Source organism: Mus pahari, chromosome 15, assembly GCF_900095145.1.
Source record: "Mus pahari chromosome 15, PAHARI_EIJ_v1.1, whole genome shotgun sequence".
NCBI lineage: Eukaryota > Metazoa > Chordata > Mammalia > Rodentia > Muridae > Mus > Mus pahari.
The window spans coordinates 27,142,802-27,160,776 of record NC_034604.1 but is presented as its reverse complement, the minus strand read 5'-3'; the positions used below and the strand labels follow the sequence as shown (position 1 = coordinate 27,160,776).

The 17,975-nt window shown below is 45.7% G+C and overlaps 2 protein-coding genes across 2 annotated transcripts in view; one reads left to right on the top strand and one right to left on the bottom strand.

Moving 5' to 3' along the window:
• The first annotated feature begins 6,772 nt into the window (after positions 1-6,772).
• Positions 6,773-8,771, top strand: Sft2d3 (SFT2 domain containing 3). The gene has a single exon (XM_029547255.1). The coding sequence runs from the start codon at positions 6,788-6,790 to the stop codon at positions 7,430-7,432; it is 645 nt and encodes a 214-aa protein (XP_029403115.1). The 5' UTR covers positions 6,773-6,787; the 3' UTR covers positions 7,433-8,771.
• Positions 8,772-10,536: 1,765 nt separating this feature from the next.
• Wdr33 (WD repeat domain 33) overlaps positions 10,537-17,975 on the bottom strand; it is a 111,424-nt gene continuing 103,985 nt past the window's right edge. The window contains exons 19-22 of the mRNA XM_021214212.1: positions 15,592-15,749; positions 15,402-15,497; positions 13,618-13,833; positions 10,537-11,152 (exon numbers count right to left, since the gene is read on the bottom strand). Of these exons, the coding sequence (XP_021069871.1) occupies positions 10,923-11,152; positions 13,618-13,833; positions 15,402-15,497; positions 15,592-15,749 (700 nt within the window). The 3' untranslated portion in view covers positions 10,537-10,922. The remainder of the gene's footprint in view (positions 11,153-13,617; positions 13,834-15,401; positions 15,498-15,591; positions 15,750-17,975) is intronic.

The following is a 17,975-nucleotide window of genomic DNA, read 5'->3' as shown; positions in this document are numbered from 1 at the left end:
TAGTACTCCATTGTGTAAATGTACCACAGTTTCTGTATCCATTCCTCTATTGAGGGACATCTGGGTTCTTTCCAGCTTCTGGCTATTATAAATAAGCCATGCCCAGGTTCTTGTTTTGCTTTTCTATCTGGAGTTCTGGGGATCAAACCCAGGTCCTCAGGATTACATTCTACTGAAAAAGCCATCTCCAAAACCTGCCAAAATAAGTTTTGCTGTTGTTTTGTGTGTGTGTATAAGGATTTGTTCAATATTGGTTTTGTTTTTATACTCTGTGCTATTGATACACACGCATAGATTGAATGCTACAACCAGTTGTTCTCTTTTGCTTTGTTTTCCTTACACTCAACCATAGCCAAATACCAGACTTCCTCATTTTGATCACTTCTCAAAATGTTGCCTAGGGCACACACATGGTCTTCCAGCCCCCTGGGAATACACAACATTTTGTTTTAAAGTCTGGTTTCTTTACAGTTCTTTGGCATTGGAGCAGCTTATTGTTCAGGGAATGCTGGGTCAGGATTGTGGGACTCTGGGTATTATGGTTAATCTTGTCAACTTGACTAAATCTGGAATCAAGTAAAAAAACAAGATGCTAGACAACTCCTGTGAGGGATCTTCCTTGATCAGATTATTTGAGGCAGGAGGCTCACCCTAAATGTAGATGGCACCATCTGATAGCAGCACAGAGAGAGAGACATGGAAACAGAAAACCCTGCTTCTGCCTGCCCTGTCTCACTCTACTGGTTCATCTACCCTGCTGCTGCTAAATTTCTTCACGGCTACTAGAACTTCTGGTATAGACTGAAGACCAGCATCTCTCGGGAAAACCCCAGATCATCAGCACCATACTGGGACAGCTGAGCCTCTCTGCCTGGGGACTGAGCAGCCATTACTGGGCTACCCAGATCCACCATATACGCTAACTTGACAACACTCCATTCAAGGGTAGCCATTCCTCTGTTCTTGAGAACCTGGACTAATACAGACTGTTGTGAGACCAGGAGTTGGTTTTAAAGAAAGAGAATTTTTAAGGATGAATTTCTCTAGTTGGCTTGATAGTATCTGGAGCTAGCTTCTCAACTCAACAGAACCTGAAATTACTAGAGACTCTCTTGGTAGCATATAGGGCATTGTAAGTCCATGGTATAAACTAAAGCACTATACAAGATAAATGCATTATATACAACTGGTTTGTTTCTTGTGAGGAACTTAAAAGTTTGTTGACTCTGTATATAAGACATTTGCACATTTGTGGAAATGTGAAGTAAGCAATAATGCTAACTGGTTACTTCTAGCATCTCTGGATAAAGTAAAAAAAAAAATGTTCAGTGATTTAAAAAACAAAACAAAACAAAACAAAAAACTGCTGGCTCCATCTAAGGGTTTCTAAGTGGACCATTCTCCAGCAGCCACAACATTCAAGTTGTCACAGACCAAACTGAAACCCACATCATACAACTAGCTCACTTAAAACTCAAGTCCAGCCTTGGATGGTGTCAGCAGTTAAACTGAGGGCACTGGTTAGAAAAGAATGGGATCTTCTAACTTGTGTGAGATGAAAGGACATTGAAGCTCTTGAACCATGTCAATGAGAATAACCCAATCCAGGCTGTATGAAGAATGGCCCAGAACCCTCAGGAATAAAGATGCTGGTCACCCCTCCATTCGAAGAACCCAAATCTGCTGAGATGCTGCTGAGGGTAGGTGAGGTGCAGAATTGGTACAAGCTGGTAAAGCCACACACAGGATTAGTTACAGTAATGAGTGCTGTAACTGCTGCAAATGTTTCTGTCCATGCCTTAGTGTGAATTTCTATTGATGTGATAAAAAAAAACAAAAAACAAAGCATGATTCAAAGCAGCCTGTGGAAGAAAGGTTTATTTTATCTTGTAGTTTATAATCCATCATCCATGGAAGTCAGGGAAGGAGCTCCAGGCAGGGACTTGGAGACAAGAGCTGATGCAGAGACCATGGAATCATGCTGCTCACTGGCTCGCTCCTCATGGCTTGCTTTCTTACATCACCCACAATTACCTTCACAGGAGTGGCACTGCCCTAAGCCAGGTGGGCCTACCCACATCAGTTATTAACAAAATGCCACCACAGGCTTGCCCACTGGCCAATTTTGTGGGGACACTTTCTCAATTGAGGTTGTCTCCTCTCATGTGACTAGCTTGTGGTTTAGCTATGCACAGTCCTGTTCTGCTCAGAATGTTTGTAGAGAAACACACATATACATTTTATGTGTTTTCTTTCTTCTGCTAGTTTACAATGACACTGATTGATAATATCGGTGTTTAAGTGTTGGAAATATGTATTATCGAATTTAAGTTATGAGATATAGAAAGACCAAATATTCAAGGACTTTGCTGTCTGGAAGAAATAATACATTTGAGGTTGTCCATGAGATCATTATATCATGTTAGGCAGAAGTAAGTCCTTATAGTTAATTGCATTTGGAAATATAGCAGGATATAAGAAGTGACCAGATGTCACATTGATAAGAGGTAGACTTGTGATGGCTAATCTTGGTTGTCAAGTGAACCGGAAGCCAACTAGAAGCTGCTGGACACTCGTGGGAGAGGAACTTTTCTTGATCGGATTATTTGAGGTACCTTTTGGTGGCAGGCCTGATAAAAGAACTCAGAAGTCAATTTCACTTTCCTCTACTCTTCGACAAGTTGATCTCTGTTGCTGCTGCTGATTCCCAGTATCAGAATAAGCTTCTTCAGGCTGAGTCGCCCAGACTCTTGGACTCAGCAACCCCCCGTTTCTCAGCCTCTCTGATAAGCAGCAGCTATTGCCGACTACTGAGACCACATCATATATCCAATCGAATAAATTCCTTCTTCCTACATATTTATTTGTCCACCCTGTTCCTTCGGATAACCCTGATGCACTGAAAAATATTTCCAGAGCTGTAACATCCTGTGACTGGGTCTGTGTATGTGAAGCCCAATATTTATGCATAGACTTCTAGCCTCCCAGCGAGGTTCTTTCTACACTGTCTCCTTTTCTAGATCTGTTATATTTCCAAATGCTTTGTCATTTTTCTTGTTGGTATCATGGAGGTACCCAGTTCTTTGTGTTTGTGTGTGTGAGGGTCAGGGAACAACATCAGATATCACCTCTCCCTTAGTCACTGTCCACTACTTTTTTCTTTTTTTTTTTTTTTTTTGATTTATTTATTTATTATATATAAGTAAACTGTAGCTGTCTTCAGACACTCCAGAAGAGGGCGTCAGATCTTGTTACAGATGGCTATGAGCCACCATGTGGTTGCTGGGATTTGAACTCCGGACCATCGGAAGAGCAGTCGGGTGCTCTTACCCACTGAGCCATCTCACCAGCCCTTTTTCTCTTTTTTTTTAGACAGGTTTTTCATTGCCATGGTACTTGCCTATTAGTCTAAGCTAACTGACCAGCAAACCTGAGGGATCTACCTGTTCCTGTCTCCTCAGTAGTACATGTTATTTGGGGATGGAAGTCAGGTCTTCATGCTTCCAAAGCAAACATCTTCCCGGTGCCCTTTAATTTCTTACCAAAAACAAACAGTCTTTTGTTATCACTAACACTTTTAGGGATGGAATTTTCCACCCTCTATTCCAAACAAAATAAATCTCCTCAGACACAACTAAGAGTTTTTCATTCTTATGGGTTGACCTTCTCCAGGAAGGATCACTGTACCACTGAACAGAACAGGATTTAAGGTGGAGATTGTATTAGTCAGGGTTCTTTAAAAGCGCGCGCACACACACAAACACACACCTTATTGGATAGGCTTACAGGCTGTGGTTTAGCTACTCCAACAATGGCTATCTATCTCTAATGGAAAGTCCAAGAATCTAGTTAACTGTTCAGTCCACAAGGCTGGATTTCTCAGCTGGTCTTCAGGCTACAATGGAATCTTGAAGAAATAGTTTTTTTTTTTTTTTTTTTTTTTAAGATTTATTTAAGTCTATAAGTGCTATCTGCATGTACGCCTTTGTCCTAGAAGAGGGCATCAGATCTATTATAGATGGTTGTGAACCACTATGTGGTTACTAGGAATTGAACTCAGGACCTCTGAAGAGCAGTCATTACTCTTAACTGTTGAGCCATCTCTCCAGCCCTGAGAAGTAGGTTTTAATACTAGTGAAGGGATGCCTCAGCAGCAGGAAAGATGAACTTTAGTTGATTCCAGATGTAGTCACATTGACAATCAAGATTAGCTAGCACAGCCATCTTAGTAGCTCGCCTTGAGGGACTAATTGAAGGACAACCCTGACGTTCCGGATAATAAGCCTCTTGCTTTTGCATTGATCTGCGTCTCGGTGTCTCACTCGCGGACATCTCAAAAAAGGTTTTACTGAGGAGGAAAGACCCACCCTGACTATGTGAGGCCACTATACCCATGGGCTGGGGTCCTGGATTGAATCAAGTGGAGGAAGCAAGCTGAGCATGAACATTGATCTTCCTGACTGCAGATATCAGTGCGATAGCTGTCTCCTGGTTCTACTATGCCTCCCCCTTCCATGATGGACTGTACTCTGAAACTGTGAGCCAAAATATACACTTTTCTATGTTAAAAAAAAAAAAAAAAGATTAGCTAGCACAGATGGTTCTTTGAAGATTCACAAATGCTTAACAAAATTAACTAAAAGAGAGAATAAATTTAATAAAATTAGAGACATATGGGGAGACATTGCCACAGACACTGAGGAAATGCAGAAAATCATAAAGACATGCTTTCTAAAAATCTACTTTCCACCAAACTCAAAAGTCTCAAAGGATTCATTTCTAGACATATTATTGCCTACCAAAGCTAAATCAAGATGAAGTAGTTTAAATAGACCCATCACACTCAATGGGATATAGCCAGTACTTAAACCCCCCCAACTAGTGACTGGAGAGATGGCTCAACATTTATTCCAGAGGCCTTAATTTAATCCCTAGTACCTAAAAGACACAACCATATATAACTCTAATTCCAAGGAATCCAGTGCCATCTTCAGGCCTCCATAGGCATTGCATGCAGGTGGTGCACAGACATACATTCAGGCAAGATGAGGTCTGGCAGCCAATTAGCACTCCTGCCTCTTCCATCTTCTCTCTATGCTGCACCCCTTCATTCATCTCTTGAATTTGTTACTACAGATCAAGCATCTTATTTCCCACAAAGGCCTCTATGTAGCAATCAATGGCTTCAGGGCCACCTCCTAAGTCTTCGAGCACATTTACTGCACTGAAAGACAACTGCTGATTCATCCAGCTTGGCAGCTTCCTGAAAGGCGGCTCACAGACCCTGTCCTAAAAACAGTGACCCACAATGTAAACTGGCACAATTCAGACTAGTACAACACAGAAAGTGTGCAGGAAAAAAAGGCAGTCCACTCCCAGCGGTGTGGCCTGTGAGCAGACACAGGCAGACATGGCTACAGAAAGGTGAGAATGGCAACACACAAGCCACCCCAGAACAGATGGGGTGCTGGCTGGAATGTGCCGGGCTTGTTCCATTTCTGATGCAGGAGTCAAAATAATGCTTCCAGGTCATGGAATAGTAAACCAAAACCAAGAGCGAGACATCTGCTCGTCTTGGGTAGACAGAGTCAAGACATAGAAATCAGCCCAGTCAGGGAGCATTGCAGGAGAGGAAGCAGGAAGACCGGAATGGGAGACTGTGTCTCCTCAGTAATATCAGAAGCTACACCCACAGAGTCTCATCAACATGACTGCCTAAACACGGGCTGAACAGGAACAAGAGTTAGGCTAGAGGAGATGGGAGAGATCAGGAGATGTCAACCCACCCAGCACAAAGAACTACAGACTCAGGGATGCTGAGTGAGATGAAAAGCCTTCGGCAGGGCGGAAAGCACGCCAATTGGTTATCCAATACCAAGTGGCCTGCTTTGGAAACACACACATAACATTATACAGACTGTGCAGGTAATACTTGTATGTATATACACATATGCGTGTAACAAGTAATGAAAGAAGACCTCCTGAATTTGAAAGAGATCAAAGACTGTTTGGAGGGAGGAAAAAGAAGGGGAAAAAATATAATGATAATCTCCAAATACAAAAGTAATGACAAGAAAACAAAACAAAACAATGGAACCCAGAGGAGTTAGGGTGGGAGCTAGCCCTTTATCGAGTCCACTTTCAAAGGACGTAGCCTAAACTCTGTAGTGTGGATTTCTAAATTGTCATTTTTTAAAAATGTGTATGGGTGATTTGCCTGCATGTTGTAAGTGAACCACATGCAAAGGGGTCAGATTTCCTGGAACCGTAGGTACGGGTTGTTAGCTGCCATGTGAGTAATGGAATCCAAACCTGGGCTCTGCAAAAGCAACAAGTGCTTCTACTCACTGAGTCATCTCTCCAGCTCCTTCATTAGAACTGTGAGTAACCGTAAACATGTACATACTTGTAAAGGGGTGGGGGGAAGGAGGGAGAAGGAAACTGAGAAAAGGAAAGACAATTGTTTACCCTTTCCCCCAGACTCCTCCATTTAGCACAGTTTTAGCAATGTTAGCCACCTGACATCGATATACGTATGCCACTAGGTGTCCCTATGGATCCTGTTATTGCTATAGCTGCTCGCGTGTCTTTTAATGCTGACAGGACTTAACTCGGTGACTAAAACACAAAACTCAGGCTCTGATAGACGACACAACACAGCTGGACAGCCTACTCCACGACTTCCGCCCAGGCCGACCAACCGCCGCCCGAGGATCTAGCTACTTCCGGTCGCGGGTGCCAAACCCCGGAAGTGTCAGCCGGGTTTCCAGCGGCCCTCGGGTCCGAGATGGCGGATCTCCACCGGCAGCTGCAGGACTACCTGAAGCAGGGGAAGGCGAGCAGGCCGGCGGCCGCAGAGCCGCTGCTCGGCGCGAGGGCAGCAGAGGAGCCCGAGGCCGGGGCCTGGCTGGGCAGCAGGGCTCTGCGATGGCCGTGGGCACAGAGCGCGGCCGAGCCGTCGCCGTCGCCCGCGGGCTCGCGGTGCCTCCCCAGCGTGACGCGCGGGCAGCGCCTGGTGGCGGGCGGCCTGGGTCTGCTGCTGGCCGCGCTCTGCTTCGGCCTGGCGGCGCTCTACGCGCCGGTGCTGCTGCTGCGCGCGCGCAAGTTCGCGCTCCTCTGGTCGCTGGGCTCGGTGCTGGCGTGGGCGAGCGCGGCGCTGCTGCGGGGCGGCCCGGCGTGCGGCCGGCTGCTGCGCGGCGAGGAGACGCCGTCGCGGAGCGCGCTCGGCTACGCCGCCGCCTTGGGCGCCACGCTCTACGCCGCGCTGGTCCTGCGCAGTACGGTGCTGACGGCGCTCGGCGCTTGCGCACAGGTAGCCGCGCTGCTCTACGCCTTGATGGGGCTCCTGCCCTGGGGCGGGGTGACGGCGCTGCGCCTGGCGCTGGGTCGCCTGAATCGCGGGACGGGCTTAGCCAACGCGCTCCCGGTGTGACAGTCCCAGTCTCGAGGATGAGGAACCAGCCAGGCTAGGGACACTCCACGGTACCCCGGCCAACAAGGACAAGGCATCATCAAGAACTGATGGATGCACCGGAGGCTCGAGATCCTTTGGCTTCAGTATTGTGCGGTTCTGGGTCGCATGGGCCACGAAAATACCTGATTTAACAGTGCTCCTGGAGATCACTATCATGAACTGCTTTCGCACTAAACTGGCATGACACGGAAGTCATTTTTAGCGAGAAAAAAGAAAGGAATAGCTTTCTGACTTAGCCGCTTTGGGAAGAACTACATTCTACCTTTTGTCATTTAAAGAAATGCAGGGTATGTTTGGTGGAGCAGCAGGTTTCAGTTCTGCTGCAGCTTTCCAAACCCTCCTTATTTCCTATTCACTGTAAAGCAATCCAGATTATCAGATTAAACAGTAAATTTAACCACTGGATTTAAAATAGTGATTAGTTAATACATTCTACCTCAGGGTTTTTCTTCAGTTAAGAAGTAAATATGGTGCTTTATAATATTTAAGTGTAAATATTTACTTGTCAAAGCAATATTCTAGACCAAAATGCCAGATATCCAGTATGATTGGCAAAATTTGCAAAGGTTTCTGCAAAAGGAATCCTGGGATGCAGGACATTTTTACATCTGCAGTTACCATAGTTATAAATGATAGGTTTGCCAAGTTTTCATGATTCCTAACATTGCTGCTTGTTAAAAGTCCTACATGGTTTGATAATGTTGAGTAAAATGCTTTTCCTACGTAAAGTTCAGCAGGTAGTTGTGGTGCTGGAAAGAATCAGCACTTAAGTCTATCATAATTTATTGCCAAAAACTCTATTCAGTATTGAACCTGGATGCACTAGAAAGTAAAGGGCATTCAACTTAAAATGTCACACCGGTGGCTCTCACACTAGACGCCACATCCCATCAGTTCACTTACAATACTGGTGGCTGGGTCTGGACGTTTTTTATGTATAATAATATATAAAACATGCATGTCCAGCTGAGGGTAAGACCCATATCTGTGCACTGGCTTGTACAATGTGAAATAAGTTTCCCAGGCTGCTCCAATGTTGCCTTAACAGGTTAGGTCAAACAGTCCCCCAAGATGTGATCCTATACTGGCCCATATCCCGACTTCACAGATTTCCAAGACAACTAGCCTTTTGCCATGCTCTCCTGGCAGTAAACAGAGCTACCCACCTCTCTCAGGAAAGGAAATGCTATTTTCAAGCACTGGTATGCATTTTTGTTAATATGTTCAAGATACTAAATTCGGTTTCCAATATTGTCTCAAGAATTCATTACTTGAAAATAAGTTTTATAAAATTCTAAACGCTATATTTTGACAGTAGTGCTAAAAATGCTGTATGTAGATATTTAATGTCTAATGTAGAAGTTCTGTTTATAAATGAATTAATTCCCAAAACATGAGCTGGATGGTCTTGGGATCCCTGTACAGTTTCACCAACTCTGATTTAAGGTGTTTGTATGTTATGTCAAGGGAGTGCAAGTGAGGCAGAACAGAGCTTCTAATGGTGTGAGTGCTGACATGTTTGTTTTTGAAATTTACTAGAAACCTTCAGGTTCTAGCATCCAGATAATCACCATTTCTCCACTCCATACACTCAGAGCTAGGGAAGCTTTCTGTGCACTGTCCAACTGTGTCAACATCTCTTTTTTAAGCCACCAGAGATGTCCAGCACCACTCAACTTGCCAAGTAAACCTGTCTTCACGGGACAAAGAGCTGGTAATGTCATGGGAAGTTAGCAGCTCTCTCAGTGACTTTTATAAAGGCTTTCTTAGAAAGGCCAGTGGTCAGGGCTGAAGCAGCAGCTCAGTGGTTAAGAGCATTGGCTGCTCCTCCAGGAGACATGGATTCCACTCCTAGCACTGACAACTGCCTATTCCAGTTCCAGGGGATCTGATCTGGCCTTGCAAGACACCAGGCACACAACTGGTGCACAAACAGAAACTCAAGCAAAGCATCCATAAAAGGGGGCGGGAGGACTTAAAAAAAAGAAGAAGAAGAAATAGAAAGGTCAGCATAGGAAGGGGAATCTCAATCTGACTTTCAGCAAGAGCTTTGGGGAGGGGGGTTGGGGGAAAAGGGAAGTGGACTCCCAGGCTGCCCTGAAACTTACTATGTAGCCAAGGATAGCACTGGACTTCTGATCCACCTAGTTCCCCCTCCCAAATGCTAAGTTATATATGTATGCCCAGATATAGTTTTTTTTTTAATATGTGAGTTGCCTGATCATAGGTGCTGGAGCTGGCTTCCAGTCCCTGTGAGTTCTTAAATGCTGAGCCATCTCTCCAAGTCCTACCTTTGCGTATGTATGTATGTATGTATGTATGTATGTATGTATGTATGGCTTTTTAGGGTAGTGATGGTTTTGACAGGGTTTCTCCATGTAGCCCAGGCTATCTTAGATGTATGTATGGCTTTTTTAGGGTGTGGTGGTTTTGACAGGGTTTCTCCGTGTAGCTTAGGCTGTCTTAGAACTCGATTTGTAGACTAGGTTGGCCTTGAACTCAGAGACCTGTCTGCCTTTGCCTCCCCACCCAGCTTTTTATTTTTAAAGCAAGAAATTTGTCACGGCAAAGAGCTTTCTGGTACCTTCTATCTTGTACCCTGAACCCTGAAATCTTCACAGAGTACATGTGGAAGAATATTTTCCAAAATGTAGATACTCTGTTCCACGTCCTTTGAAAGGCATGATAAGATGCACCAAGTTAATGTTGTTTACACCGGATCTCTCTCTCAGTGACCACTCAAAGCTAAACAGCTAGGGAGAATCTCTAGTTGAGGACCCAGAAGACTCAAGTTTTTCTTCAGAATAATTTTCGACCCCATAGAGCATGTCTGAGGTTTTGAGCCTTCTTGAACTACGTAAGAGCAATTTTAAAGTATGCCTTATCATATAACAAGAACAGTGTAACAACAGAAAGGTAAAAATGATGTGAAAAGCAGAGTTGGCAAATGACCTTCATCTGTTGGAAGTGCCAGTAGCAAGGTCACCCTCAGCAGGTCAGCGGCGCTGAAAGCACAGGCTCTTTAAGGCCAGCACTGCACAGCGGGTGCTGCTGTTAACTCAGTAAATCACATTCTGTATTCATACAAAACAAGGGTATTTTTTTTTCTCTGACAAACTGTACATATAGAAATAAATTTCCAATTGGACATGAACGTAACTTTGTGGAGGTGCTCCATTTCTCATGACACTTAAAAAAAGGATTCCAGCTTTTATCTTCACAAACAAATGGGAGAGTCAGAGCAATGAGGAGATACAAGACAAAGCAGGGCCAGCTCCCTGGAGAGGGAGTCGGCATCAGTCTTTCGTCTCGAGTACCCCACTGGGCTCCTAGACCTCAGCTGCCCCAGAAGAAGCGGTCAGGACTACAGTGGTAAAGGCTTGTTTCTGCTTCAGTGGTGAGTCCACAAGAACGTCTTAAATAGTATCCAGAGAGGCCATGGGCCCTCCTACCGGCCTCTCCCACTACCTCTCGAAGTACCTCGCCTTGGAGGGCCAGAGTTCATGTTACTCCCTCTACCCCAGTTACTGCCACTCCGGCCCCCTCGAGAGGATGAGCTGCTGCCTGGAGGGCCACCAAAAGGTTCATCTCTGTGGTATCCATCATGATGGTCTCCATCCAAAGAGCTGGAACGGCCCGATTTTGGCACTCTCTGGGAAGGTCCTGGGCCCCCTCGGCCTGAAACAAAACATGGTTCAAGAAATGGGTTTCTGTATCCCAGTGCCTGCTTCCCAATCATTCCTGGTGCAGCTCTCTCTCCCTGATGACAGTGGACCACCAAGAGGTCCTAAGGAGAGACACAATGGCTTTCAGAGCTGACGGGCTCTAGCAAGCCCAAGCTCAGCAAATATGGCCCTGGCAGGACTTGCCCTCCCTCATCTTCCTGCCTTGCTAAAAACTGTTAGACCGAACTGCTAATGCTAGCCACCAAGGCTCATCCTCTTACTTGCTTGGCTACTTCCTCCAATGCAAATCACCAAGATCTGACTATCAAAGTATTGATGTTCAGCAATCCAAAGCCGCCTTTGGTTCACCTAATTAACACGCCCAATCAAAACATACCATCACATCCTGGACCATCCTAACACTTGCAGCCGGGCGTGGTGGCGCACGCCCTTAATCCCAGCACTCGGAAGGCAGAGGCAGGCAGATTTCTGAGTTTGAGGCCAGCCTGGTCTACAAAGTGAGTTCCAGGACAGCCGGGGCTACACAGAGAAACCNTGTCTNGAAAAACCAAAAAAAAAAAAAAAAAAAAAAAAGACACCTGCAAATCAGCTGCTTTACTTTTCTTCCACAATTAATAAAGGATCGATCTCTCCGTGAAAACAAGTGTTTGGGTGTGGTTTGTGCCTAACCTAGGGTCTGGGAGGGAGCCCTTCACTGTATACCGGTCCCTTTAGTGGGTTACTCTGTCCCTTCCTGACCTTATCCCTGGTTCATGGCACCAGGCCTTAGTATCTCTGGAGGCCATACACACCCCAGGGCTGTTTGGCCAGCAAACACTAGGATTCCCAGGAAACCTGCAGCACACTGGACATGCTTTGGTTCTCCTGTGCTATCTACCAAAGGATTTTAAGGGAAGACTTCAAAAGCACCTGCTAACTTTAGAACCAACTAAGATACATAGGCTGGCTGCTGCAGACCTTAGCAACAAAGGCTCCCGTTAGGATCTGTTTATGGCCCATCGTGGCACTTCGGCTTCTTTTCATATCTTGAATGATGTGAAATATTCTCAAAGACCAAAAATAAATTTGCTTTCAGAGATTTACTAACTTTAACTTGCTTCACACTTAAGATAGCAAATGTTTAACTATAAATAAAACTGTCTTAAAAACCTTTCTTAGGTCAGAAAGATGGCTCAGTAGGCACAGGCACTTGCCACCAAACTTAACAACCCAAGTTCCATGCCCAGGTCAAGGTAGGAGAGGTCCAAATCTGGCAAGGTATCCTCTAACCCACATGTGCACGGTGGCACCCACACACAAACACATGAAGTAGATAGAATAGAAAAAAGAAAAAAAAAAGTAAAAGAAGCTATTTGGGGAGAGAATTGGCTTTTGTCAGTGATGTGCCCTAGGATAACGTCCTGCTCCAGTGGATGGCACCCTACACCATGTACATCTGGATAGTGCTAACTGAACTCACTGAGTTATACAAGCAACCAAAAGATACATTAAATTGGGAGAGGAACCTGAGGAATGAGGGGGATGGGCTTGGGGATGAACTAGCCTTAAATATATTGTGTTTTAAACTGTATTATATTACCAAAGAATAAATACAATTATTTTTTTCTTGAGATCAGTGGTACAGTGCTTTGTCTACTATGTGCCAAGATCCTGGGTTTGATTCCCAGCACTGCACATAAATGAGTACATAAACAGAACTTTTTCTCGTGAAATGATGTGATTGGTTCATCACCTAGAGTACATTCTTTCAACACTACTACTATATTTGTTGAGTGCAAGTTGAATCTAATGGAGATAAAGGGGAACTTGCCAGGTGTAAACTTGGCTTATTGTCATGCAAAGCACATGTCCTTGGCCAGAGAATCCTGACTGCCCATGAATTCATCCCAGACCATAGCATACTGAACAGTACTGCATTTAACTGGGGGGAGGGTAGAAATGTACTGGATATACACAAGTCATTTCCGTAAAGAATACATAAAAGGCAAGTGAACAAGATGGGGCATCCACAGCTCAATGTACAGGCCCAGTCTGACCTAAAGCCAGACTTGTAGTCACTGGCTGCTACTCCTGGGGAAACTGCCACTGGTCCTCCTGGGCCTCAAACAAAAAATGCAATACAGAACGTGGGAGAGGTAATGCTCTTCCCTGAGACGATGCCCTTGAAGGCTTTAGCAAGCCACTGGTGGAGGCTACAACTGCCAGGGGACTAGCTAAGCTTTTTTTTTTTTTTTTTGGGGGGGGGGGGGGCACAAACCTGAACAGGGAACTCCTGCTGAGGCAGCTCTGCAGCCCCACCCAGCTGTCCTAAGGACCCAAATAAACTGCACTCCAGGAAGTTTAAGAGCCTGATTCTCTGCCCAGACTAAGCTCAGAGACAGTGGAAGCAGCCTTGGGGACTCAGGGCATATTTGGCTGATGTCAGCAGCTCTGGGACTGGGACTGCTGTCCTCTTACCTTTGCTTCCTCGGTCCTCTGAGGGGCCTCCTTGGGCCTCCATCTCTCTGTGTTCAGACGTGCCCGACCCATCATGCCAGGGGCGCTTCCGGGGTGGTAGGGAGGCCATGTCCATGCCTTGGAGAGAAGAGGAGCGCTCTCTGCTAGCTGGCGAATGGCCATCGTGAGGGGGATGATCAGGACGGGGAGCATCCCGAAAGTGTTCATGACCTGGTCCTGAAATGAGACCGGAAGGTTCCAAGCTTTTAAGGATCTGACAGTTATCACCTCAGGGAAGCAGCTGGGAGACTCTGCTCAGAGCAAACCTGAGAACTGAGAGCAGGAACCTGGACTTAGTGGATACGGTGAGTCACACCTGGGACGGGAGAGAAAGAAACTCCTCCTGGAACAGGAGGAAGCAGGTACACACAGGAGTTCTCCGTCGTTTTAGACCTGGGTTATCCTCACAGTCTTTGAACGTACTGAGCAAAGGGGTGAAGGGGTGGCTCAATGGGAAAAGTGCTTGTTGTGCAAATGTGAAAACAGAGTTCAGATCCCCAGCAGCCACATAAAACCTAGATGTACACAAGACCCCAGGGACAAGCTGGCTAGCTGGACTAGTCACATCAGCAGGCACCTGACTCAACATGCAAAGGGGACAGCTACCAAAGAAAGGCAGTGTAGGTATGCATACACATGCATACCTACCTGCATACCTGTATACCCACACACATGAACATACATTTTATATATATATATATATATATATATATATATATGCATAGCTCATGTAACAAAAAAATACATCTACTAATGTTTATGGTATCATCAATTAAGATAAAGAAAATTTTAATTCTTTTATCCTTATTTTCCAAATAGGTGACAAAAAAATGTACTGGAAAGAGTGGTACTGTCTGTGTACATGACAGCAGTCTAGAAGCCAGAGGTAATATAAAATGCCTTCCTTGGCTCTCTGTTCTTTTCAATCCCCACTCACCAGGCCAGGATCACTATGTAGCCCTAACAGAGATGTGCTTGCCTCTGCCCCCCAAGTGCTAGGTTAAAGGTATGTGCCACAACATCTGGCTCCTCATGTTTAACAAGCCAGGGCCTCCTGCTGAACTAAAAGCAGACATTTGACTCAGCGGGCTGATCAGTGAGTTGTAGGGTTCTCCTGTCTCTCCCTTGTCAGTGCTGAGTGACAGTGCCACGAATGGCTGAGGATTCAAACTCTAGTCTTCATGATGACGTGGCAAGAATATTATTGAGACATCCAAGAATGGTACCGTTTTATATTAACACAGATCCCTTTACTCTCTCTCTAAGATGTATTTATTTATTGTATGTAAGTACACTATAGCTGTCTTCAGACACACCAGAAGAGGGCATCGGATCCCATTATAGATGGTCGTGAGCCACCATGTGGTTGCTGGGAACTGAACTCAGGACCTCTAGAAGAGCAGCCAGTGCTCTTAACCACTAAGCCATCTCTCTAGCCCCCCTTTACTCTCTTACTTTAAAAACAAAACAAGCAAACAATCAGAAGTGGTGGCGTATGCTTTTAATCCCAGCACTCAGGAGGCAGAGGCAGGCAGATCTCTGAGTTCAAAGACAGCCTAAAACCCACTAAAAACCAGACCTGGATGCTCCCACCTATTTCTACATTTAATCTATTGAGATAAAACACTGAAGTAGATCAATAGGAAGCCAAGCAGCCTCCACGGAGTCAAACCAGAAGAGACAGAACCTGGAGATGGGCCCGTACTCTGCCAACTATCACACCATAAGCATGTCTCCTTCCTTACCGGGCTCTCGGTTTCCATCCCAGGAGTCTGGCTTCCGTCCTCCTTCAAAGCGAGGAAACTCATCAGGAGTGGGGAGTAAGCACTTCCTGGATCCCCCTACACAGAGGAGCAAACAAACTGTGCTCACAGGCCGCCCAGCTGTGCTTGAGGCCGCTTGCCTCTTAAACCAGCTGTTCTCAATCCTGCTCACCTCGAGGGGTGCCACGGCCTCGCCCTCGGAGATCTCGACCCCGGGCTGCTTCATCAGAAGCATCAAAACCCTCTTCTGGACCAAAGTCGTCAGGAAAGTTGTCCCTTCCTCTTGGGGGAGCACGGCCTTCGTGTCTTGGGGGAGCACCTCTTCTAAAGCTGAAAACAAAAAGACAATGTCCACTTTCTGGGAAACGTTACTCTCGTCTGGAGAGGACTGGACAGGAAACTCGAATGCACACTGTAAGTGGGGAGAAAAACAACGTGATATATATATATATCTGTATTTTCCTGTGTAGCCCTGGCTGTCCTGGAACTCTGGAGATCCTCCGGCAAGTATCCACTTTACAGTGCCAAAGCACACAGGAAGGCAACAATATGGCAGACTGAGTTACTCAGGCTCCCTGGAGCATAGCAAGTACTTTCTATGTGTTATTTTGTTTCTTTCTTCCTCACTAATTATTACACTTGAACAGGTACTTTTTTGTCACTATACCTGACTCAGCTCTATTTTTGATGATTTGCTTTTTTTTATATGCATTCTTGGAAAAGGGGTACTGATTGTGGTAGCTGGAATAACTATGGATCCCAAAGACACGTGTGTGTGTGTGTGTGTGTGTGTGTGTGTGTGTGTGTGTGTGTGTCTGTGTGTGTGTGTGTGAATGCTTTACCCAAAGGAGGTGTGGCCTTGTTGAGGGTAGCATGTCACTGTGGAAGCAAGCTTTGAGGTCTCATATATGTTCAAGTTATGCTTAACGGGACACTCTCCTTGCTGCCTGTGAGTCAAGATGTAGAACTCTCAGCTCTTCCAGCACCAGGCTGCCAGGCTCTCTGCCAAGATGACAATGGACTAAACCTCTGAAATTCTACGCTAGCCCCAATGAAATGTTTTCCTTTGTAAGAGTTGTGGCCATAGTGTCTCTTTACAGCAATAAAACCCTAGTTAGGACACTGATCCTGACTTTTGGGGGGTTCTGTGCTCTATATTTGCCCAGGCCTATACTCTCTGATCTGGGCAGCTCAACCTGCCAGGTGCTGCTCCAGGGTCATCTTCCTATGGTCAATAGGCATGCTGACCCAGCCGCCTTGCAGGCCAACCCACTGGTTTGGACCCAACACATTTTCATTCTCTTACACATTTAAAACTCAGACTAAATGGCTTGGAACTATGGCTAAGGCAGAGTTTACAAGGAAGCGTGCAGAGAACTTAGCTATCAGTAAGTGCATAAAAGCATCTCCATTGACCATGAGTGCTACAGAAGCAGGCAATGGGACTGTGTGCTGGTCTGACGCAGAATGAGTCCCACAGGTTCACATAAGGAGGCATGGACTCATTAGAGGAGGTGTGTCACTGGGCATGGGCTTTCAGGTTTCAAGTGCCCACACCAGGCCCAGCATCAGTTTCTATGCCACCCCCCTCTTCTTCCTCCCTGCTCCTTCCTGGAGCAGCCTCCCAGTCTAGCCTCAAGCCTGTCTGTCTCCTTCCATGATGATCCTCTAAAACTTCTAACAAGTCCCCAATTAAATGTTTTATTTTATAAGAATTGCTTTGGTCATGGTGTCTCCTCACACCAATACAACACAAAGATGTCAGCAGGGGCAAGTCTGCATGGCTTTCCTTCCAGGTCACTTTAATTACCTACTTCATCCCCACTGACATGACTAAAGCGCCTTTGCTGTGAGCACAGCAAAGCTGGGTCAGTGCAGAACTGCACAAGAGGCATGATGGGCCGGGACCGCCTCTACAGGAACACTATCCCAAAGCACAGGCATCCGCTGGACTAATACCCTAGGTACAAACACAGTCTTCTCTGCCTTTATTTAAAGAATACCTACTACTGGTATGGAATGCTTGTGTCCCCTTAAATTCCTATGTTGAAGTTCTAATGCCTATGTGGTACGGTATATAAGGTATATAATATACCACATATGGTACAGACAGGGTGGCATGAAGGCAGAGCCAGGATAATGACAGAACAAAGTGCCAGCACTCACCGACCTGACACCCACACTTGTACCCACACAGACATACATGCCACCATGTGAAGAAACACAGAGTGACCTGCAACCTGAAAAATGGGCCTCGCCAACAATCAACCCCAATGGACTCTAATTGGATTCCAGCCTCCATAGCTGCCCACTTTCAAGCTGCCCAATGTTTGCTCTGAGAGCCTGAGCAAGCATCTTTGAATCAACTGGTTCCTCTCACATCCCTTCCCAGTTTAATGGCAACCACTAGGACCTAAGGAAACTCTAAGAAGGCGATGTGTGGGCAAGTGATATAAGCAACAAATAAATACAGACGAGCATGATAGCACACATCAGTATGTCTCAACTTGGGAGGTGGAGGGAGAGCAACCTGAGTACAAGGTTGTGAAATGTGAG

Coding starts and splice junctions, on each gene's coding strand:
- Sft2d3 (XM_029547255.1), top strand. CDS start 6,788: ATGGCGGATCTCCACCGGCAGCTGCAGGACTACCTGAAGCAGGGGAAG.